Below are 21,333 nucleotides of genomic sequence, written 5' to 3'. Positions count from 1 at the left end.
GTGGGCCCTGTCCCCCAACGCACAGGGCGCCTGAAGTCTGAAGCTACACAGCATGTCCGCGTCGCCCTGAAGAAGGCACAGCTTCCGTTTTCCAGAAAGGCCCCAGGGCTGCCACGTCCGGGTACTCTGGTCCTGTGCTGTCCCCCAGCAAATGGACACTGAACTCTGCAGCTCCCACACGGACCTCGGAGAAGACAGACGCCAAGACCGCCAGCTTGTCCCCGGGCAGAGCTGTCTGGCCGTGACCTCGTGAAGGTTTAACAGCTTGTCTGGGTGACGAGAGAAACAAACAAACAGAAAGCCCATGATCTGCAGCATTTGCCACTTTCTGTGGTGAATACTCCGCCTTGGACTGATAGCCACCGACCGGAGTGACACCACTGAGCACGGAGCCGGAAGGAGAGATGGCATGTGACAGGTGGGAGGCGATAGACATAAATAACGTCGAAACGTAGGTGGTCGTAAAAATAATTAGGGAATTGAACACGCGGTGTAAATATATATGTGCCTTGCTATTAAAACGTACAGCTGAAACTTACCATTAAAAAAATAAATAAATTTTTAAAAATATTCTTAAAAACAAAAAACAGGAATTGATGAGTTTTGAGTACTGACTGACTTTGTGTTTAATACACCTTGTTTCATTGTGCGTGGACGTGATTTGGTTTTTTAATAATGACCATGTTTAGTAACCCACTCTCGAAATTCATGAGAATTTGCCAGTCAGCACTCCTGGCTGGTGTGAGCTGGCTCTGGCACACGTGGGCCTGCCGCCCAGCCCTGGTCTACTGACCTGGTCACTCATGGAGACTCTCTACTTTTAAATCATTTATCGTCTCTTATCCGTCACCTCCTGCTAGAATGTCAGCTCTGTCGTGGGAAAGCATTTAGTTTCGTCTGACTTGTTAACAGCTCCATGTCCAGCACCTGGAACAATGCTTGGCCCACAGTAGGTGCCCGCTAGATAGACCAGTGCCTGGCGCATAGTAGGTGCCCGGTAAAGGAGGCATTGGCGTGTGGAAATGAGGAGGCTGTGATTCGTAAAATGATGGTTTAAGATAAATCGGAAGCAATGCAGTGTGACAACACATTTTCTGAGGGTGCGTGGCGTTTGGGGCCATTTGGGTTAGCGTCTGTGGGGAGGGAGGAAACCAGGGCTGGGAATGACAGGTGGACGTAAATCAACCCGATGAGAGCCGGGCTCTGCCAGGACCTGAACCTCAGAGTGTGTTTAACTCAACTGTCCTCGCTGGAGATCTGACGAGGGGAAAGAAGGCTTCCCGTGCGCATAGGATTTTCCAGGAAATGGACATCTTTGCTCTCCCTGCCCAGACCTCAGCAGTCCCTGCTCACCAGGAGGCTTGGGGAGGGGCGGTCCTGCTCAGGGTGACACTGTAAACCCGTGGGAGGCGGGGGTCTCCTGTACATCAGATGCAGTGATGGGGAGGGAGACCCCCCCCCGGGGAACAACAAGCCCTCCCCTCTGCCATCGGCCAGTGTGGCTCCCCGCTGGGCACGACAGAGCCCCGTGTGCGTGTCCATTGGATGAAGGAAATGAACGGAGGAATGGAATTTAGGATTATTCAATTTTTATTATTATTCATCTGGTTTTTAGAGACACCAAGGGTTTTGAAAACTGTCTTCTTCGGGACTCAGTGCCAGTCCGGTGACGTCGAGCCTCTGTGCCTAAGGGGTCCTGACGACGGTGCATGGTTGTAGGTAGGGGGGGAAGGGAGCCCCAGGGAGCTGCTTGGGAGAGGGGGGACTGAGGCAGGTCAGGGTCAGATGCTGGGGCCTCCAGGTCTGGGGGGCGAAGGGTGAGGGGTGAGGGGGCCGGACGCCCGGGTCTCGCGTGGAGGGAGCAGGTCTGGGGCGGCACGTGGGCAGCGACGCTTCATCGCAATGGCGGTCATTTGCTCTGCATGGTTTGCTGGATCCAGGTGTGGTACTTGCACAGGTTGGTGTAGACTCCAGGGTAGCCGGGCTGGGCACAGCGCTCCATGCCCCAGGACACGAGGCCCTGGAGCTGTCCTCCGCACACTAGGGGTCCCCCAGAGTCTCCCTGTGGGAGAGACAAACGGAGACAGCTGTGGACGGATGGCCGGGACCACGGGGCGGGACGCGGAGGAACGAGGGCTGGGACCCCGGCGGGGGCTCCGCGGACATCGGCCCCGGGGTGGGGGGTCACTTCCTCCCCTCGTCATTGGCTCCTGCTGGGTCTCACCGAGCCCCTCTTTCCCCCCAGTCTCCATCTCCGGGGGACAGAGCTGGGTCTCCAGGCGTCTACACACAGCGACGACAATGACAGCGGCGGTCAGAGCGCTGTGCGGACGCTGCTCCGAGCTCTGTCCCTGAATTCCGCCCGCGGCGCCAAGCGGATGAGGAAACTGAGGCCGGGAGGGGTCGAGTCCTCTCCGAGGGCGCACGGCTGCGAGGCAGCCTGGTCTCCGGGAAGCCCCGGCTGCTTTGTGCTCCTGAGAACCCTTTGGTACCCAAGTCTCAGCCCCGAACGACCCCCTCCTCCAGCTCTCCCCACCCCCCGGGTCTCACCTGACAAGAGTCCTTCCCGCCTTGGGAGACCCCTGCGCAGACCATGCCCGGGGTGATGGCTCCGGGGTAGGCCCTCTGACATTGCTGGTCCGAGGAGATGTTGATGTTCACGCACTGCAGAGGGTTGGGGTACCTGGCTGGGGGGGTCACCGAGGGGTCATGACTAGGGTGACCTAGCAGCAGGGCCCAGGGCTGTGAGAACCCCTTCTCCTCCCCCAGACCAGAGACGTGAGAACCCAGTCCCTCCTCCCTCAAACCCAGGAGACCCCGCCCCCAGCCCCAGAGTCCCCACCCCCAGCCCCAGAATCCCCGCCCCCAGACCGAAGGCGTCCTCACCCGCGGGGCTGGACGTGGTGCCCCAGCCCGACACGCGGCAGGGGGTGTCCGGGCTGGCGCAGGTCTGGGCCACCGCGATGGGCCTCACCGCCCTCCCCAGCCGCGCGGGCCGCTCCAGCCGCAGCAGCATCAGGTCGTTGTCGTGGGTCCGGCTGTTGTACTGGGGGTGTAGCACCTGGCGCGCCACTCGCAGCACCTGCTGGGTGGCCTCCCGCCTCCTCAGGTTGTGCTTGCCCAGGGCCACCCAGAGGATCCTGGCCGGTGACCCCAAGACATCGCTGCTTACTTTCTGACCTGGAGACCCCTCCCCGCCCTCCTCTGTTCCCACCGACTGCAGGCTGAGCCTCCTGTCCCCTTTCCCACGCCAGGGTGACACTCTCCGCCCAGTCCCCCCAAGCGCCCCACCCCCACCCCACCCATCTTGAGCTGTGCTCAGGCTTCTAGCTCGGGCGTGAGGTGATGGTCGGAAGCTCTTGCCCAGTGCCGGGTCCTCCGCTCTGTGTTCTGAGACCCGGGACTATGGCCCTAGGCTCGAAATCTCAGAATCGCTATTCTGGATTAGGCTCCATTCTGGTTCCGACCTGGCTTTTGGGTTCTAGACACTTCCAACTTTAGACCCGAAGCTAGGACGCAGGTTCCAGATCGAGTCGGGCTTGTGGCATACTCTCTAGATGCTGGAGTGAGGGTTGGGTGTTAGCGCAGGCGGAGGGTTCTCTTTTGAGCTCTGTATGTGGCCTAGAGTCTGGGATCTAGATATGGATTTGAGCGTCTAGTTTTCAGGTAGACCAAAGACGCTATGTTGAGCAATGGGTCGCGTCCGAAGCTGTGGATTCTGATCTTGTGGGACTGAGATCTTGGATTCTGGACGCTGATGAGAGCTCCAGTTTCTAGGCTGAGCTCTGAGTTCTCGCTCAAGTTCTGGTTTAAGACTTGGGTTTTAGATACCGGTTTGAGCTCTGTGCTCCGGTTGGGCTCTGGGATCTAAACTCTGGTCTAGGACTTTCGAATCCAGGCTGAGCTTTGTTTCAGATCAAATTACTAGTTAGTCTGGGCTCCCAGTTCTAGACCTTCACCTGAGCCCTTGACCTCAGGTTGGCTCTGGGTTCTAGATGGAGCTCCTGGATCCTGGTTTCTGGGTGCTGGCTGGCATTTTGGGATCATGTTCTAGACTCTGGGCTGAGTTCTAAGCTCTAGGTTCTAAACTAGAATTCAGTTTATGGCATGAGATCTGGTTTATAGGCATCAAGTGAGCTCTCATCTGGGTCCTGGGTTCTAGGTTTGGGTCCAGAGTCTTAGAGGGGCTCCAAATCCTGTATGAGGCTTCAGATTACGGTCCGCACTCTGGGATTTAGACACTGAGTTGAGATCTGGGTTCTAGGCTGCTCAAAGAGGAGCTGTAGACTAGACCTTGAACTAGATATTGGACCTAGAATGAGCTCTAGGTTCTGACTCTATCCTATGCTCTAAGCTGCATTTCGGCTGTAGGTGGGGCTCTGAATTTATGGCAAAGACTGTAGGTTCTGAGCCAGACTCTGGATTCTAAGCTGTGTCCTGAGTTTCTGAATGTGGACTGTGCCCCACATTCAACCAGCAATCTGGAATGGGCTCCTAATCTTAGCCTCTGTGTTGAGCTTGGCCTCTGGATGGATCTCCAGATTATCACCTTAGGTTCTAGGTTCTGCATGGGACGAAGCCGGCATACGGGTTCTAAACTGCCACTCTGCTCTTGGAATCTAACCCGAGTTCAAGATTCACGGCCCGATCCCACATTCAGAGCCGTGTCTGCGGTTCTAGGCTGTCGACACCAAACCGAGACCTAGCTACTGCGTTGGGCTCTGCACAGGAGTCCGGGTTCTCAGCTGAGCTCTGGGGCTACGGTCGGGAGCTCACTTGCTATGGGAGTAGGGGAGGGGGTCACTCACATGCGGGCGCAGTGGGCGGCGGTGATGGCCCACCGGTCTGACAGCAGAACCCCTCCGCAGAGGAAGCGATGCATGGGGCCTGCCAGCAGGGCTGCCTGCCATGGCTGGGAGTGCTGGATGCACGTATAGCCGCCAATTATCTTGTTCTCATCCGTTTGGCTCTGTGCCACGGCTAGAAACAGGCAGGGGTGGGGTGGGGTGGCGTGGGGTGGGGAAAGCAGGGAACAAATGCTCTCCACCCCCCAGCAGTCTAGCATGTCCAGGCCCTACAAACCCCCTTTTCTCTGCTTAACCCTTGAACCGCCCGACATGGGATGTGACCGACATTGCCCGTGACTCCCCAACAGAACGGGGGCGTTACCGACCCCCGTCATTCACCGACCCAGGGTCTTGCTATGTCTTCTGCCCTCGACTCCACGTTCCCTCGAATACCCTCCACCATTCCTTTTCACAAAACGCCCCATTTCCAGCCCATTAACCCTCCTCTAGCACATTCAAGGAGCTCCCTGCCACGCCCCCAAATTTTCCACTCGGTGCGGCCTCCAGGGCCCACGACGTCCCCGGAGCCACGCTCCTGCCGTCACCACCGCCACCTCCATTTGGGACAATGTGCCACCTTTCCCTGGAGTTCTCCTGTAACATGACGGGGGGCCCCCCGACGCCCCTCCTTTCTCACATGACCGCAATCAGACGAAAGTCAGCAGCACGGAAGCACCCCCAAACTGTGACCTCCCAAACTACCCCCCAGTCCTTCTCACCAGAACGCCCAGGAAGACCCTGAGTCCCCGGGGCCCTTCCCTGTGTCGCCTCAGCATCCGCAGGGGACTTCCTGCCCCAGGCCCCTCCGCTGACTTACCTACAGCCAAGAGCTGAAGTGCCATCAGCGGGAGAAGCATTCTGGGTCCCGGCCGTCTGGTTCTGGCAGAGAAAGAGAGAGAATGGGAAGGAGAACACGACACACCAGGAGGCCGAGGCACAGAGACAGTGAGAGCCTCTCACGCAGAGACGGGGACCCTTAGAGACATGGATACAGGACAGAGCAGAGGCCAGAGGGAGCGCTTGGGGGTTCTTGGTGGCTGAAGGGACGGTGCTGAGCAGGGCTCAGGTCCGGCCTTGATGTCGCCCTGTGTGGAGGAAGTGGGGGTGGTGTCTCATGTCCCTGTCACTCTGTGGTGGCCTTTTATCCCTGGTCTGGGCAGCTGGCCCTGCCTCTTGCACCCCCCTCCCACCCCCGCCCTTCTCCTGACATTTTTTTGTAATTGCTTAGTTCCCATTCGGAGACTCGCTGGTCCCATCATCTCCTCCTCCTCGCACCGGTCAGAGAGGCAGCCACAGGTGTTGTTCATGAGAACCCGCCCGCCCATGAGGGTGTTATAATCTGGGAGGGACCCAAGGAGGGGGACCCCAGGGCAGGGTGGACGGGATGGGGGGGCTCAGGGGAAGGTGCCGGGAGGGGTGAGAGAGGGAGGGACTGAGGCACCGACCGAGGCAGCGACGAGGCTGTGAACGTGAGGGAAGCGACATGAAGGTGGAGAGATGGTGAACAGGAGAGAGAGATGCGGGCCTGAGCGGAGCCCGAACCGTGGCACGGGAGACATGTAGACAGGCGAGGGGCCGGTGGGTGGTCGGGCGTAAGGGGCGGGGAGGCAGGGGACAGATTCGCCGAGAAACACACGAAGAAAGAGGAAAAGGCAGAGAGACGGCGGGGGTGACAGCGGCAGGCGGGGACGCCATCGGAGGGGAGGCACAGCGGCCCGGCCAGGAGGAGGACGAGGGTGAGGACGGCTGGGACAAGGCGCATGGAAGCGGGGGGCACAAGGGAGCGATGGACGCCAGGCGGGCGATGGGGAGGGGACATGGACGGGGAGACAGAGAGGCAGGGGCTGGGGCTGGGGAGCCGGCCGGAGGCGGAGGTGCAGGAGCCACCCGCGCCGGACGGTCTGTCTCTCGTGCCATCTCACTCTGTGGCCCTCGTGGTCCTGAGTGGGGAGGGTCAGTGCAGAACTGGTGTCCCCAGCTCAGATCCTGAGAACGTACAGGGACACAGGCGAGGTGTGGAAGGTGGGGCTCTGGGTTTGGGGGACCCGGCAGGGCCTTTGCCCTCAGCCCCTCCCCCAGCCTCTTAAAATCCCTAATGACTGCAATTTGTCTCTGGACCCGAGCAGCCCCTCCCCGGACCACCACGCGGTGACTCAGGGGGACCGCCCCTCTGCTTCCTCTCCCCGCCCCGCGGGCCCAGCGCCGGCTCCCAAGCCGCCTTCCTGCCCGGGCTGCCTGGGCCGCTCTGCACCCGTGAGTGACCCCGCCCGGCCCCGCGCGTTTCTGCTTCCCGAGGCTGGCTCGGCCGAGGGGCTTCGCGGCTTCGAGCCCAAGGCCTCCGCTCGGGCCCTGGCGCCCCAGGAGGGCGAGATGCTGGGCCAGACACGGAACCCCCTTTGCAAAGGAGGAACATGCGGCGGTGGGTGACGCCAGGGATGCGTGTGATGAGGGGTCATTTCTGGGTTTCATACGGGTCTCTGCAGCTAACTAGAGGTCGCCATGGGGGGAGCGGGGACGCTGGGCCAAGAGCACGTGGGACTCCACGGGCTATTTGTGCAACTTCCTGTGAATCTGTAACTATTTCAGAATGAAGACCTGACGACAAAATGGGATCCCCTAGTAAATATAAGCCACCCGCCCCCCCGCGCCCCTCCTCCCGCCCCTCCCTGCTGTTTGAGCAGAAAGCTCAAGGGGGCGCTCCGCTGAGCTGGGAGCCCTCATTGCATACCGGTCCCCCTCTTTCTGAAAAGAACACTCTGCTCCAGCCCATGGCCTCGTGAGCCCACGGAGCAGAGGAGACAGCTGGGGATGCGACCGCCTTATCGTCGCCCAGCCCTGCCTGGCCCTCAACCCCCACCGCCAGCACCGCTCCCCGCTCGCTCATCCCCTCCCCCGCCAGATGAGACTCTGCTCCCCACCCAGCCTCCTTCCTGCTTCATGCCGTGTCGCCTGCCCTGACACGGGCACTCCATAAAATCAGATGAACGAATGAATGAGTGAATGAGTGAATGAATGAATGCGCACACGGCCACAGTCCGGGGGGCGTGCGGTCTGGCGGGAAAAGCCAACAGGGCAGCAGGAAGCTCGATCTGGGGTGGTGTGTGCCCTGAGTGAGGGTGTCCAAGGGCCCGATGGAGTCCAGCTGGGGCTGGCGGGAGTGTGGCGGGGGGTGGGCGAGAGGTCAGTGACCTTGAGTAGAAACTTTAGGGTGGGAGGATGGTGAGGGCCAGCGCTCAGAGAGCTGGAGGGAGAAGTGGCCGGGGGAGCAGAGACCCGAGGGTGATTCTGGGCAGGGAAGAGAAGGACCCTCACGAGGCCCGCTAGGGACCTAGGTCGGGAGCTTGGGGAGCAGCCTGCAGAGAGACGCAGTGGGCGGCATCAGCACAGATGGCGCCAGAAGCCAGAGCTCGTGGGTGCCGCCCGAGGTGACGGTATAGAGTAAGAAGACCAAGGGCGTCTGTCTGGGACCCCAAGGCAGGGCCCCGGTTTGGGGGGATGGGGAGAGGCTAACCTGGGGGTCCAGGGGACTGAGGAGGAGTGGCAGAGTTGCTCGGAGGAAACCAGGAGAGGGTGGTATCGGGAAGTCGAGGCAGATTTCTAAGGAGGACGGGGCACAGGGCCGGACACGGCTGGGCTGTTTGTTCAAAACTCAAAAAACAAAACAAAACAAAAAACAACGATTTGCTTTTTTATTGTACAAGGTCCACAGCGGGACGTTTACGGTCTTAACCGTTTTTACGTGTGCAGCTCAGTGGCATCGAGTGAATCCACGCTATCATGCGGCCATCGTCACCGTCCGCCTCCGGAACTTTCTCATCCTCCCCAACTGAAACTCTGTCCCCGTTAAACAGTGTCACCCACGCCCTTTCCTGGTGCCCGTCGTTCTGTTTTTCCGTCTTTCTGGATTTGTCTTCTTCGGGTGCTTTACGAAAGTGGGATCAGACGACATTCGTCCTTTCGTACCTTCGAGGTTCATCCGCGCTGGAGCACGCGTCAGAAGCCTTCCAAGGCTGAACCGTACTCCGTTTTACGGATACGCCACATTTGGATGACCCAGGTACGTCTTTCGTGCGGGTTGGTGTCTTTCCTTTCTCCTTCCCTCCCTTTATCCCTCTCTCTCTCCCTTCCTCTCCCCAACCTGCCTTCCTTCAGGGAAGTCCTGACTGAGGGTCACTTTTGACCCATGGGGTTTGAGCCATGGGCATCTCTGAGGGAAGAGCTGCCCCAGAATGACGAAGCCTCAGGCGCGAAGGCCCTGAGCTGGGAGGGAGGCCTGGGGTGTCTGGGGACCAGAGGGCATCCAGCGTGGCTGGGGCAGAAACAAACAAGGGCAGTGAGGTCACGGGAAGTTCGGACTCCATGACATGGGCGCTACCTTGTCCCGCTTTACAGATGGAACAATGAGGCTGAAAGAGGGGATGTGGCTGGCTCAGGGTCGCCCAGAGAGGGGACACGGCTGGCCCGGGGTCACCCAGCTGGCAGGTGCAGGGAGAAGCATGCCAACGCCAGCCCTATGTGAAACTCCGCTTCATGGTCAGAAACTTCGATTGTCTCCAGGGGCGATTTGAAGAGTCAGATCCATTTGAGCTCTGATTTGCGTGTTTTGATGCATTTTTTTAACTTTATTTTTTATAAAGGAACTCAACGAGCCCTTCCCCCAATCCCGAGAGGAAGGCGCCCTTATTACCCCCAAGGTACAGAGGAGGAAGCGAAGCGGCATCCAGGATTCCTCAATGCTGAGTGGTGGGGCAGGATTCGAACCTCTGCGGGGAGCCAACCACCGCAGGGAGCGAGATGCCCCAGAGCAGAGGAGACGAAGGAGCGGGTGTCGGTGGGTGGGATGGGCCCCGGATGGCAGCCCCACAGACGCCTCTGCCATTGTCCCAGGAAGGAAGGAGGAAAGGGCGGGAGATGTTGCGGGTAGGGCGTGGGTCAGGTGGCGGGAAGTGGAGGGAGGGCCCGGTCTGGTGGCTTCTGTTTCCTCCGGGGGAGACAGGAGGCCAGCTCATCTCCAGAGACACCTGGGCAGGTGGGGTCGGGGAGGTGACGACGGCGGACAAAGTGCCCAGGTGAACTTGGTCATGAGGAATGTAAAGGGACTCCATCCGAGCAGTCGGTTGGTTTCGCCTGGTTTTCTTTCTCTCGGGCAAAGAGCAGGCGCACGCACCCAGGGCCGTGCATGGTGGCGGGGATGGGGGGGAGATGCTAGGGGTGCGGGAGCACTGTGGGGGTGAAGGAAGCACCGACGGAAGGGGCTCGGTGCGGAGGCTGCGTGAGGAGGGTCGGCGTGTCTTCCAGGAGGAAGAACAGGCAGGGCAGAGCCACCCAGGGCTCTGGAAGCCTGGGAGGCTGTGGTCAGGAGTGGGATGTGGGGTTTTGCGGTTTCAGAGGCGGAGCCCCGCAGAGAGGCGGGAGACAGGGGCCGGGGTGTGACCGTGGGAACGAGGAACGGGGATGTGGACTCTGACCACGGGGAGGTTGGGGGCCTGTCCCACCCGGCCCCCGAGTCCCCGTGTCAGCGGATGCCAATGTCAGCTCTACCCCCGCTCATGACACACGCAAGGCCCAGGCGGGCCGCCAAGGGCTGCGCGCATGCGCCATCCCCGTGAGCCTCACCGGGGCTTTGTGGGGCGAGCAGCTCTCGGCGCCACGTTACAGGCGGGGAACCAGGGGCTCGGGCCGCCGTCACCTGTGCGGGCGTCAGGCCATGCTGTCCGTCACTCTGCTCCCCGAGCCCGGCCGACACTTCTGCCCTCCCTCCTTCCCTCTCTACTGTCCTTGCTTGTTTTCGTTTGGGCTCCACGGTCCCCCCACCCTCCCCGAGGCTCCCCGCCCCCCTGTTTGTAATAACAACCTCCTCTCCTGCTCCCTGTCCAAAGAGGGGAGCGGTCCCGACCCCTCCCTCGCGCCTGCCTCCCACACTGACAATTCTTGTCACGGTGGCTCCAGAAGAGATGGTGGATCCACCTACTTCCTTCCTCTCGCCCGCCCTCATCCTCACCTCTTACCTGGACAGGTGTGTCAGCATCCGCATCGGTCCCGCAGCTTCCACGTTGGACCCCTGTCCCCACCCCCTCCGCCACCCCAAGTCCATTCTCCACCCGGGCAGCCGGCGTGTCCTTAAAACGTAGCACGGTGTCCTGTTAAAACCTGCTTCAAACCTTCTATGGTTTCCCGCTGCCATCGTTATCAAACCTCGGCGCCTGCGGGTCACTCTGCGTCTGGCTCGGCCTTGTCCTCGAGCTTCGTCCCTCCACCGTGCACCGCGCCCGAGCCACCCGGATGCCTCTGCTTTTCTCCACGTGGTGGGTGCCCTGGTCTTCGCCGTCCCCTCTGCCTGGGTCACGCTTCCCGCCACTGAGCCCTTCTCCGGAGAGAACGTCCCTCCGGTTCCTGTCTCGGCCCCTTTGCTGGCTTCCCGCCTGCGGCCTAGCTCCAGCCGTGACCGCTCTGTGGGTTCGCTTCCGTGAGTGTCTTCTCCGGGGTGCTGATCGCCATCCGATGTCCCTCGTGTTTCGCCCGCTTGGTCTGTGGTCCGCCTCCCACCCCACGAGCCGACTGCGACGGGCCGAGGACTTTGGCCCGCACTGCCCACTTCCGTGCCCTGGTGCGGAGTAAGCGGGTCCTTGGCACACGTACGCGGAACGAAGAGACCACCTGTGTCGCCAGAGCCGAGGCCAGTCCCTGCGGAGTCCCTGGAGCCCCGTCCGGCCCGCCTGTGGCAGGGACCCGTGAAAGCAGGCGGAGGAGTGTGATTACGGGGTGGGGGGACTGCCCTGCGGAGTCTGCGCCCCGCGCCTCTCCTTCTGCAGACCTGTCCACCTGGCCAGCCCTGGGACAGCGCTCATCCTCGGCGGGGAGGGGTGTCCATCTTTCTGAGACTGGCTCTCAAACCTTCAGGGGAGGACGCTCCCGGCTCCAGAGGATGCTGACCTAGGGCGTGGGGCTTGCCTCATCGGGTTCTGTCCTCTCGCAGGCCGACTGGGATCAGAGCATCGCCGGAGTTTACCAAGGGGCTGTGCTCACCGGAGCCTCCGCAGCTCCCCAGATGGCCGTCCCTGCTGACCGTGGCTTCCCCCCTCAGCCAGACCCCCGCGTGTCCACTGGCGCCGTCCACCTGGGTGGTGAGCCGCTCGCTGTGTTCAGGAGACACTTCTCCGCTGTGCGGGTTCACGCGGGAACTCTTAGGCTTACGAAACGCACCCCGAAGTTTCGCAGGACTGCCAGCCCTTGGTGGTTGCCCCCAGACAGGCCACCTCCATGCCACTGCCTCAGTGCTGGCTTCTCCCGGGCCTCCCGACCCACGTGAAAGGGACGAGCCCTTTCGCTCCTCTGGGATCTTGCTGACACCCTGGGGTAGGAGCCCCATCTGCTCCAAACCCTTCCCGACACCCCCCAGCCCAGAGGACGGCCCTTGGTGCAGCAGCACCCCATCTGTCTGGGGAGGCTGGGCCCCCTCTTGCCCGCTGCTCCCGGGCCACCCCACACCTGGGTGGCCATTCCACACGGGTTCCACGGTGCTCGGAGCGGGCGGCCGCTGTGCCCCACGTCGATCTAAATGCTCCGCCCCATCTAAGTGCCCTGCCCTACTCAATGCCGCCCCCCCCATTTAAGTATCCCCCTATCTAAATGCCCCGCCCCTATCTAAAAGTCTGCCCCTGGCATCCCCATGCCCTCACTGCCTCCTCCCCGCTGCCACATATGTCCCTCAGGGTCCGGTGTCCATGCAGCCTCCCCCGCCCCCAGATGGGGAGTCACCGAGGGCAGGGGCTGCGGCTGACTTGGCTGTGGGCGCGCGCAGGGCCCGGCCCGGCCGCTGGGAGCTGCCGCACACGCTGGCTGCTCCTCTGCTCAGAACGCTCCGCGGCTCCCGTCTCGGAACCAAAGCCCGCAGCCCGGTCCCTCTCTCTTCCCTCGCGCCCTCCGCCACCCCCGCCTCCGTCGGTGCTTGCGACGCCCTTCCCGCAGACGTGCGGAGCTCCCGGCCTTGCCTGAAGAGGTGTTCGCGCAAATGTCACCTTCTCCCGAGGCCTCCCCTCTCTGTCTTGTGCCGGCCTCGGCCCACCCATCCCCGATGGTGCGGCTGGACCAGCCCGCGTGGTTCTTATTACGGTTGCAAAGCATCCTCGGCAATAACCATAGCGAAGCGTGGGGCGGGGGAGGGGGGGAGGTTTATTACTTACGAGCCCCTGGGCCACACAGCAAGGCCACAGGGGTGACAGGGAGAGGTTCTGCTTTGACCGGGGTCGAAGGCGGGCCCTAGGATTTCCTGGGCTCACTCTTTATTAGAATATATAAAACGTAAGAGGGAGGAGAGGAAGGAAGAAGAAAAGAAGAAAAGAAAAGAAAAAGAAAAGAAAACAAAGCGGCCCATGCGTTGTCTAAATCGACCACGACGTCTGAAGCGTGGGGCCCGCCCGGCCCTTCATCGGGCCGCGTGGCCGGCCGTGCGCTTCTCCAGATGGGCCTGGCCGCAGTGGGTGCCCTGGCACCGGAAGCCTGAGGCGGCCCTTTGCCATCAGAAACAAGAGGAGACGGGGTGCGGGGACCTGCCCTGCACCCCCTGAACCTGCAGCTCGCTCCCGCCCGATCTGTTGCCGTGGGACACGCCGTACGCTCCGCTTATTTCCCTCCTTTCCTTCCGAGCCTCTCCCAGGAGGGCAGGTTCTGCTTTGCTCACGGCGGCTGCGAATTAAGAGCTCAGTCAACACTTGCAGGATGCGCGGACGAATGCGCGCACGAACGAACGCACGCAGGGGTCTCGTGTGCCGTGGGGCCCGAAGAAGGTCTGCCAGAGTGACCTTGACCTTGACCTTGGAGGCTGGCTCACAAGAGGGGAATGAGGGAGGAGAAAGCAGAGCTCCCGGCGGGGTGGGGGTGGGGGGGACCCTACTTGGCCATAAGATAAAACACCGCCCTTTCCCGCGACGTGGATGGGTCTCGAGAATATCGTGCCAAGCGAGAATAAGTCAGGGGGAAGAAGCTGAGAACCACGTCATTTCACTCACATACGGGATATGAAACCGAAAGCGACGAACGAGACGAAACAAACGAGAGGACGAAAACCTCGCCCACGCCAACAACAGCTCGGGGGAGCGGGGAGGTGTCAAGGGGTTTGGGGCGTGGGGGCAAACGCACGGCCACGAGGGAGACTTCGACGGGGCGGTGGACACGCGACGCCCTGTACGGACGACGTATTACAGAATCGGACACGCGAAACCTGGATCATTTTATTCACCGATGTCGTCCCAACGAATTCAATGCGACTTATAAAAAGTGAAAAGGAAAAAAAGAAAAGCAAGCGCAGGGCCCAAACCAGGCCGCGGGAGCCTCGTCCCCCCGCCCCGCCCCCCGCTTGGCCGGCAAGTGTCGCCCCAGGAACAGACGTGGGCGCAGCGGCCTCTTGTGGCCGGAGCTGAGAACAGCACCTTCGGCTCCTGTGGGTTCTCACGTCGCATGATTGAACCGTGGCTGAATCCGAATCAGGGAGGCTGAAAGTGTAACATATACGCATTGGATTTCGGAAACGTGGTCCCCACCCCACCCCACCCCCGTCGCCCTTAAAAAAGAATGCAAAATATCTCACCAAAGCTTAAAAGAAAATGTGGATCATACGTTAAAATCGTCCTATCTTGGATATAGTGGGGTCCAATAGAATGGTTCATGAAAGCCACCTGTGTCCCTTCTTTAAAAAATATGGCATCATACTTCTATCAGGTCGTGCCGCTCCGAACCACGCCGGGAATCTGACCCACCGCCCCCTCCAGCCGCGGAGGGACAAACTCCCGTTGCACTGAAGGAAAGCGGCCCCTTGCCCGGAGCTACAGGAGCTGGGCGACCTGCCACCAGGACCCAGGTCCCCGGGCAGCAGACACGGGAAGAGTCGCCGCAGCGCGTGGGCGGCTGGAGTCCTCCCGCTCAGCCTGGGCGGCCTTGCGCCCCCACCTCACCGCGGCAGGGGTGATCGTGAGAAAAACGGAAAGACGTCGGATTATCTCCCGCGGCTCAGAACAAACGCAAGCCCCTCGTGCCTCCGCGCCTCTCCCCGGCAGGGCGGCCCCCGCGTCTCCCGTCCGCGTCCGCACCGCTCGGGACGCGACTCAGCCCGTGGCCTGCGCTGCCCAGGCTTATTCCCGCCTCCCGCGGTTCCCTCCGCCCGCAAATCTCTTCTCCCCCCGAGACGGCTTTGTGATTTGTCCCTTTGCTTTATTCGGGTCTCTGCTCCAATGCCACCTCCTCAAAGAGGCCTGGCTCCCCGCTCCGTAGCCCATCTTATTTTCCTTCGTTGCCTTAATCAACTACGTGACATGACTTATTTGATTATTGCCTGTCTCTCCCAGACTGTGAACCCCGTAATGGGTGGGGGCTTTTTTGTTCACCTCAGTATTCCTAGCACCTGACACAAGGGGTCACGGACACGCTCAGCAAACGCCTGTTGAATGAATTATTAACCTAATGCTGGATTAAATGATAGAAGAGACAGGACATCTGGTCCCTGCCCTCCAGCCCCATCCAGTGAGGAAAAAAGCGAGACCCAAGGAGTAGGTGGCCGCCCATGAGGGCCCAGCCCGGAGGACGCGGTCTGGGCTGGCGGGAGGAGAGATTCAGGCGGTCTTCTAGAAAGATCCTAGAGGGGCAGAAACACGGGAAGGGGAGGGCCTTCCTGACAAGGGACCAACCCAAGGGAATTCTGGGGGTGGAGCCGAGAACATCAAGTGCCCCCGGGGGGTCAGGCCGGAAGCTTCTGGGCCTCATACCTGCCTGGAGCAGCAGGGCAGCACCCCTGAAACCCAGAGTCCTCTGGTGCCCGCACCTTAAATGTGACCGACCAAGTCGGCACCATTTACTGGGCACGTTCTCAAACCCTCGCAGCCGCGCTTTGATTCCATTTTCCAAGAAGCTGACGGCCAGAGGGGCTAAATCACTGACCCAGACTCACCGGCTCCGCGTCCAGAACCCAGGTGTGCGGAGCCCACCCAGCTGCTCTTCCCCCGTCACACGGAGACCCCGGGGGGGAGTCAGGGGTGGGGGGCGGGGGGCAAATCCACCGCCCGGACCTCAGGCCGATCGCTGAGACCTGCCGGGGACGCAGGCTCCCAGCTACGGAGCCAGAACCTCGGGTTGGGCCCCGCAGTCTGGTTCTGAGGCTCCCTGAGGGCTCAGACCCCATCCTGGAAGAGGGGGTGGCTCTGCTTCCTGGGGTGCGTAGCACAGCGCCACGGGGCGGCGTGAAACGGCAGCAGCTCACTCCCTGCCGGCCGCGTCTGCGTCGCGGTGCGTGCTGGGCCGCGGGCCCCCTTCCCCGCTCCTCCGCTCCAAACGCTGCCTTCCGCTCCACGAGGCTCCCCCCGCGGGGCCTGGTGCCTCTGGTAAGGATGCCCGTCCCCCATGATCCGTCGGCCTCACCCCAGGACCCTTAACTTGATAGCACCTGCAAAGACTCTTTTTCCAACTACAGTCCCGTTCACAGGTCCTGGGGGTGAGGGTGTGGCCTTACCTTCTGGGGACCCACCGTTCAACCCACGGCGAGGGCAGGGGGACAGCAGAGGCCAGTGGTAGCGTGTGTGGGGTGCGAAATGCGTCGGGGCAAACAGGCGGTAGAGCGGTGGCCCGTGCGCCAGCTGCGCTGCATGAGGTGGCAGGCGAAGCAAGGCCCAGAGCCGGCGGGAGGGACGAGCCACAGGGCCCGAGGCCTGGGGGCTCCGGTCACTCTGGGGAGGCCCGTCTGCCATGGCGAAGTCCCCAAGCTGCCCCTGAGGGCCTCGGGAAGCCAGTGACCACTGTCAGCACCTCCCACCATGCCTGCCATGCTGTGGGGCCTGGCCGAGGGGTCCCCAGGGACATGCGAGGTGGCACACGGACGCCCTGGCATGGCTATTTCGGGCTCCAAGGTTATATGCTACCGCTTTCGGACGTCCCAGAGGTTCGGGAGTTGATTGCTACATGAGTCTGGGGCAGAGGCCGCTCCGAGGTGGGTGGGAGGGCACAGGGGTGGACTCTCAGCCCCCGGGGGGCAGCAGCGGTGAGACGCTACTTACTGGGGGACAGGGACCCACAGGTGTCCTCTGAGGCCTATAGTTCCTCGGTGCCCTGCGGTTCAGTCCACGGCTTCCTCTTGGGATGTCCAAGCACCCTCTGGCCTGCCACTTTCTGCACACCCATCTTTTACCTTCTAAGACCTAGGTGCCCCTCCCCACCCACCCTGGTCCCCATTGTTCACCGGCCAATTGGACCCCAAGCCCCAGCACGGCCAGGCATCCACGGTCCCGGCACTTTCCCAGCACACCTTCGCCTTCCCCACCCCGCCATCCCCGCCCCCGGGAGAACCTTCCCCACCCTGGACCCCGTTTGGATTCTGGAAGCTCACTTCACCTTCCCCCAGCACCCAGCAGGAGGCGTGACAACGCAGCCACTGTTTATGGGTCATTCTGTGTGCCGGGCGCTGGGCTTTATACAGACATACGATGCCGTTTAACCCTCCAGGCACCCGCTTCTCCCCACGAACAGAGAAGAACCTGGGGCTGGGAGCTCAGGGACAGCGTTGGGGGCGCCGCCCAAGGGGTCTGGCGCGAGAGGCTCCCTGCGGCTCCCGCCCCGCCCCCACAGCGCCGCCTGGTGGCTGCCTGCGGCCAGCGCAGAGCCTTCCGCGCCCCCTGCGTCCCCACCGCCCAGCCCCTGGTGGCCTCGCCAGCGTCGGGGTCATAAGGCCATAGGCCTGTGACTGCTGCAGGGTCACGTTAAAGATGTCCACGGCGCGCTCGGCCCCTGCCTGCTGCAGCAGCTGATCGATGGCCGGGAAGGTGCCCAGCTGGGCCGCACTCTTGCTGCAAGTGACTCGGAGTTGGATAGGGTGGCGGGGAGGCAGCGGGGGACCCACCCGGCCGGAGGCTTGGGGGGCTGCAGGGCACTTGGTGAGCCAGCCGGCCTGGGCCCAGGCTGAGAGAGGTAAGTCCCTGAAAAGTGTCACAGGCCTGGGAGGTGTCAAGGCAGAGGGAAGAGGGGACAGGGTGCCGGGGGCCGCCCTGACCCAGCCCCGCTGAGGCTTGGGGAGGTGACACCCTTCCAGAGAGGCACCGAGAGGCCTCGCCCGCCCCCCAGGGCTTCCTCCAACAGCACCTGGAGTGGCTGAGCACCGTGCCCCGCTTCTCCGAGCCCCGGGAGCAGCACTGGCCCGGGGCAGCCAGGAACGGCAGCAGGGTGGAGGCGGGCAGCTCGGGTCTCCGCTCCCAGCTCGGAAACTGCAGACTCTGCACCTGCCTCTCCTTCCCGCTGTCCCCCTGGGGACAGAGCCGTAGCATCGGAGCCAGAGCAGGCACGGACCCTTCCCCGCGCGTCCCACTGCCCGTGGCCCCCACCCACCTGTGTGACCCTGAGCAGGGTACAGGGCCAGCCCGCTGCGTCGCTCTCGGCCTCCCAGCGCGCTGTCACCGGGCCCGTGACAATGGGCTGCAGCTCCGTGGGCCAGAAGTCTTGTGGCCGGACCAGGTCAGGGCTGCTCGGGCAGCTCCCCCGGCTCTCTGCCCACCCTGGTCGGCGGCCACAGTACAGACGCCCTTCCCAATCCCAATCTGAAGCCTCCGCCCTCTGTCCCGCGGCCCCTCACCTCGTCCTGGGTGTACAGGGAGCACAGGAAGATTAGCACCTGGGCTTGGTGCTCCCACACCAGCTACCAGAGCTCCCGGGGCCGGGCGGTGCCCATCAGCACCACGTGGTCGTGGCCCGAAAGCCCGCCCTGCAGAGCACAGCGCTTTGGCCCTGGACACTGAGTGACCCCGCCCACCCAGCTCCGGGGCCACGGGGCCGTCACGCGGGGAAGAGCCAGGCTTTGGGCATCTCATCGGGGGGGCTCCCTTCGTTTTCCAGAGAAAACTACGCTGTTGAGCGGTCATCTGAAGGAGGACGACGGGAGGGTGAGGCGGCCAATGGTCCCGGCTAGGCCACAGGGCCCCCACCCACGCACCGCAGCCCAGCACTCACAGGCCGTGCTGTGCGGCTTGCAGCCAGGAGGGGGCGCCACAGAGCCAGCCTCCGCCGGGATGGCCTGGAGCGGGAGCTGGGAGAGGGCCGGGGAGTGAAGGGGAAGGGGCAGGCCGTGCTCTTGGCCACCCAGCCGGCCGAGGCACACCTGGTACTCCTCCAGGAAGCTGGCGTTGGCACTGACTGCCCTCTTGGCACAGTCAGTGCAAAGTCGGTCACGGCAATGGGCTGGGTCCTGGGGCGGGGGCGGACAGGCGAGGGGGCGCTCTGGCTCCCTTTTCTCCTGACCTCATGGCCCACGCTCCCTCAGCCACGCTGGCTGGCCTCTCCTCACACCCTGGGCACATTTCCATCTCCAGGTGTTGGCACGGGCTCCTCCCCCTGCCCAGCTCACTCTTCCCTGTCACTGGGCTCAGCAGGCCGACCTTAGGATCCATCCTCCGTGACCATGAGGCAAACCTGTCACAGCTAAACAAGCCTTTTTAAAATGCTTTCTGTCCATCTTTTTACTTGATCTGCCCTCTGTGCTGTTCTGTTTTTGTCTTTCTCTAATGAGTCTCCTCAAGTCTCTTTCACAGAGTCCTCCTCAGGTCCCACCCAGCTCATTCTCCTTGTGACTCTGCATGATGATGTAAACCAGGCTGGTCCTCCAAAGTCCCCCTCCCCCGCTCTCCCCCCAGGAACCCTGCTGGACCTGCTCTCAGATCCCAGTCCGGAACTGACCAGAAGCCCCTGCTCCTCAGGCACAAACCTGTTCTTGCCCAGCTGTTTCCTGTCTCCTGAGGGTACCACCACCTTCTGCCCGGGGCCGCCACAGGATGGTCCAGGACGTAAAGTCATCCTGGACCATCTCTTCCCCTGGGTGATTTACAGTCACCCAGTCCTGGGGGGTGGGGGGTCACCTTCTGATGATGGAAGACCAGCGACAGATGTGCCTGTGCAGAGATTCATAAGTCACAATATAGAATTTTACTTAGAGGGAGATGGGAGACATGGGTTTTGAACAGAAGGGATATAGTCTGACTTAGGTTTTAAAAGGATTGCTTTGGCTGCTGTGTGGTGAACAGACTTTAGTGGGCAAGGGACGAGGCATGAAGGCCATCGAGCAGGCTGTGGGGCAACAGTGAGAGACAATGGTGGCAGTGGAGGTAGGAAGAAAAGCTGGAGTTTGGGATGGATTTTCAAGGTGGAGACCCTAGAGCTTGCGCGAGACATGGACTGGGGTGGAGGGTGGGGCGATGGGAAAAAAGAACGAGGAATGATTCGGAGGTTTCGGCCAGAGCACCAGGGAGGATGATGGGGCTATTTAGTCGCGGTTGGGGGTGGAGGGACAGCCAGAAATTCCATTTGGACATGTTAGGTCCGAAGTCGCTGTTAAGCGCCTTCTCCTTACTTACTTCATGGACCCCGGGCTGGGTCAGGAGCCTCCTGCGGGCTCGCAGAGCCACTGCTATGCCTCCGTCCCCGACTGACCACGACTCGACCTGTCACGGTGACAGGCCCGACTCTCCCACTACACTGTGAGCTCAGGAAAGGCAGGGGCTGGGTCTGCTCTGCCTCGTCCACCATTGTCTTCCTCCACGTCGCACAGGGCTTGGCGCACAGAGTAGTCGGGCTGTAAATAACCGTAGGACGAGGGGACAGTAAATGCGCCCGGAGGACAGCACGCGGACCCCTGGGGTGCCCCTGGATGGAGAGAGTGTCACCAATCAGATGGAGGTTCTAGGACAGAGTAGGAGCCTCCCGGACGTACCCAGCTGGAGGCGGGGGACAGGAGATGGTCGAATCCCGACCTGGGGGAGGGGGTGGACCGGCAAGAGACAGGCGGGGCCGCAGCGTCCAAAGTGGGGGTCCCGGCCAGAAGGCCTCGGGGATACAGGCGTTGGGAAATCACACAGGCGAGTCACCACCCCCAGAGACCCTTCACGCTCAGGGCCCGACCGCCACGGGAGGAAATACTCACCTGGGCGGAATGGGGTGCTGGAACCTCCAAACTGCCCGACGCGCGGAAGCCCGGCCCGGAAGTGGCTCGCGAGACTACGACTCCCACAAGGCCTTGGGGCTGTCTCGCCTACGGCTCCCAGAACCCCATGCAACAGCGCCGCCGGAAGCCCGTTCGGCCTACAATTCCCAGCAAGCCTTGCAGCCCCTTCTGGAGCTCCGCCTACCTCCCGAAAGCAGTGCGCGGTTTTCCTCTCTGCGCGGGCTCGGGACGCGGCCGAGCTGTTACGCCTTTTGCCGCGGCAGCGCGCTGTCACGGTGCGGGACGCTTGAAAGGCGGAGTGGCCGTATTCGGGTTATCTGCTTCTGTGGGATTACAGGCTTTTTAAGGGAACACAGGGCATACGATTTCTGTCCTTTGAAGTGGGGTTGCGAGTGAAAATTGGAGGTGGGAGTGCGGGGGTTGGTTGCAAGGGTAAAGGGAGGAGACGGCGCACGCACAGGGCAGAGATTCTGAGAGTGGGGGCTCGCGGTGGGTTTATGCACCGTGCCCTGCAGGGGTAGTAGT

At 61.8% G+C, this 21,333-nt stretch overlaps 2 protein-coding genes and 1 long non-coding RNA gene across 12 annotated transcripts; 1 reads left to right on the top strand and 2 right to left on the bottom strand.

Annotated features, from left to right (window-relative positions):
• Positions 1 to 1,850: 1,850 nt before the first annotated feature.
• Positions 1,851 to 7,056, bottom strand: KLK14 (kallikrein related peptidase 14). Its single transcript, XM_039839616.1, has 6 exons — positions 6,770 to 7,056; positions 5,665 to 5,726; positions 4,809 to 4,980; positions 2,887 to 3,140; positions 2,551 to 2,687; positions 1,851 to 2,062 (listed from the first exon to the last, which is right to left on the bottom strand). Exons 2-6 carry the CDS (start codon positions 5,702 to 5,704, stop codon positions 1,910 to 1,912), a joined length of 756 nt encoding a protein of 251 aa, XP_039695550.1. The 5' UTR covers positions 5,705 to 5,726; positions 6,770 to 7,056; the 3' UTR covers positions 1,851 to 1,909.
• A 3-nt stretch (positions 7,057 to 7,059) lies between these two features.
• LOC120584031 (uncharacterized) lies at positions 7,060 to 11,012 on the top strand. 2 transcript variants are annotated; one of them, XR_005647931.1, is made up of 4 exons: positions 7,060 to 7,100; positions 7,434 to 7,466; positions 8,595 to 8,904; positions 9,240 to 11,012. It is a non-coding gene; the product is annotated as an uncharacterized LOC120584031 (long non-coding RNA). The 2 variants fall into 2 exon arrangements; XR_005647930.1 differs by lacking the exon at positions 7,434 to 7,466 and having other exon boundaries at positions 7,063 to 7,266.
• A 6,186-nt stretch (positions 11,013 to 17,198) lies between these two features.
• LOC120584026 (translation initiation factor IF-2-like) lies at positions 17,199 to 20,853 on the bottom strand. Of its 9 annotated transcripts, none has more exons than XR_005647928.1 (4): positions 19,576 to 20,781; positions 18,825 to 19,059; positions 18,207 to 18,736; positions 17,199 to 18,124 (listed from the first exon to the last, which is right to left on the bottom strand). XR_005647928.1 is itself a non-coding variant. In XM_039839610.1 (4 exons), exons 2-4 carry the CDS (start codon positions 19,662 to 19,664, stop codon positions 18,272 to 18,274), a joined length of 789 nt encoding a protein of 262 aa, XP_039695544.1. In that variant the 5' UTR covers positions 19,665 to 20,439; positions 20,788 to 20,853; the 3' UTR covers positions 17,199 to 18,271. The 9 variants fall into 9 exon arrangements, 8 of the variants coding, with proteins under 8 accessions (XP_039695544.1, XP_039695542.1, XP_039695546.1 ...); XM_039839610.1 differs by adding an exon at positions 20,788 to 20,853 and having other exon boundaries at positions 17,199 to 18,736; positions 19,576 to 20,439; XM_039839608.1 differs by adding an exon at positions 20,788 to 20,849 and having other exon boundaries at positions 17,199 to 18,736; positions 19,576 to 20,510.
• Between the last annotated feature and the right edge of the window lie 480 nt (positions 20,854 to 21,333).

Source organism: Pteropus medius, unplaced genomic scaffold (genome assembly GCF_902729225.1).
Source record: "Pteropus medius unplaced genomic scaffold, Ma_sr-lr_union100, whole genome shotgun sequence".
NCBI classification, from domain to species: Eukaryota; Metazoa; Chordata; class Mammalia; order Chiroptera; family Pteropodidae; genus Pteropus; species Pteropus medius.
Note: the sequence above shows the minus strand (reverse complement) of the source record. Positions and strands in the feature narration are given on the sequence as shown.

Coding starts and splice junctions, on each gene's coding strand:
- KLK14 (XM_039839616.1), bottom strand. CDS start 5,704: ATGCTTCTCCCGCTGATGGCACTTCAGCTCTTGGCTGTAG. Junction 3,141..4,808: donor GCCGCCCACTGCGCCCGCAT/GTGAGTGACCCC, acceptor GTCACCGGCCAG/GATCCTCTGGGTGGCCCTGG. Junction 2,688..2,886: donor CACCACGTCCAGCCCCGCGG/GTGAGGACGCCT, acceptor TGACCCCCCCAG/CCAGGTACCCCAACCCTCTG.
- LOC120584026 (XM_039839610.1), bottom strand. CDS start 19,664: ATGACTTTACGTCCTGGACCATCCTGTGGCGGCCCCGGGCAGAAGGTG. Junction 19,060..19,575: donor AAACAGCTGGGCAAGAACAG/GTTTGTGCCTGA, acceptor CCCCCGCCCCAG/GACCCAGCCCATTGCCGTGA. Junction 18,737..18,824: donor CAAGCCGCACAGCACGGCCT/GTGAGTGCTGGG, acceptor GTCCTCCTTCAG/ATGACCGCTCAACAGCGTAG.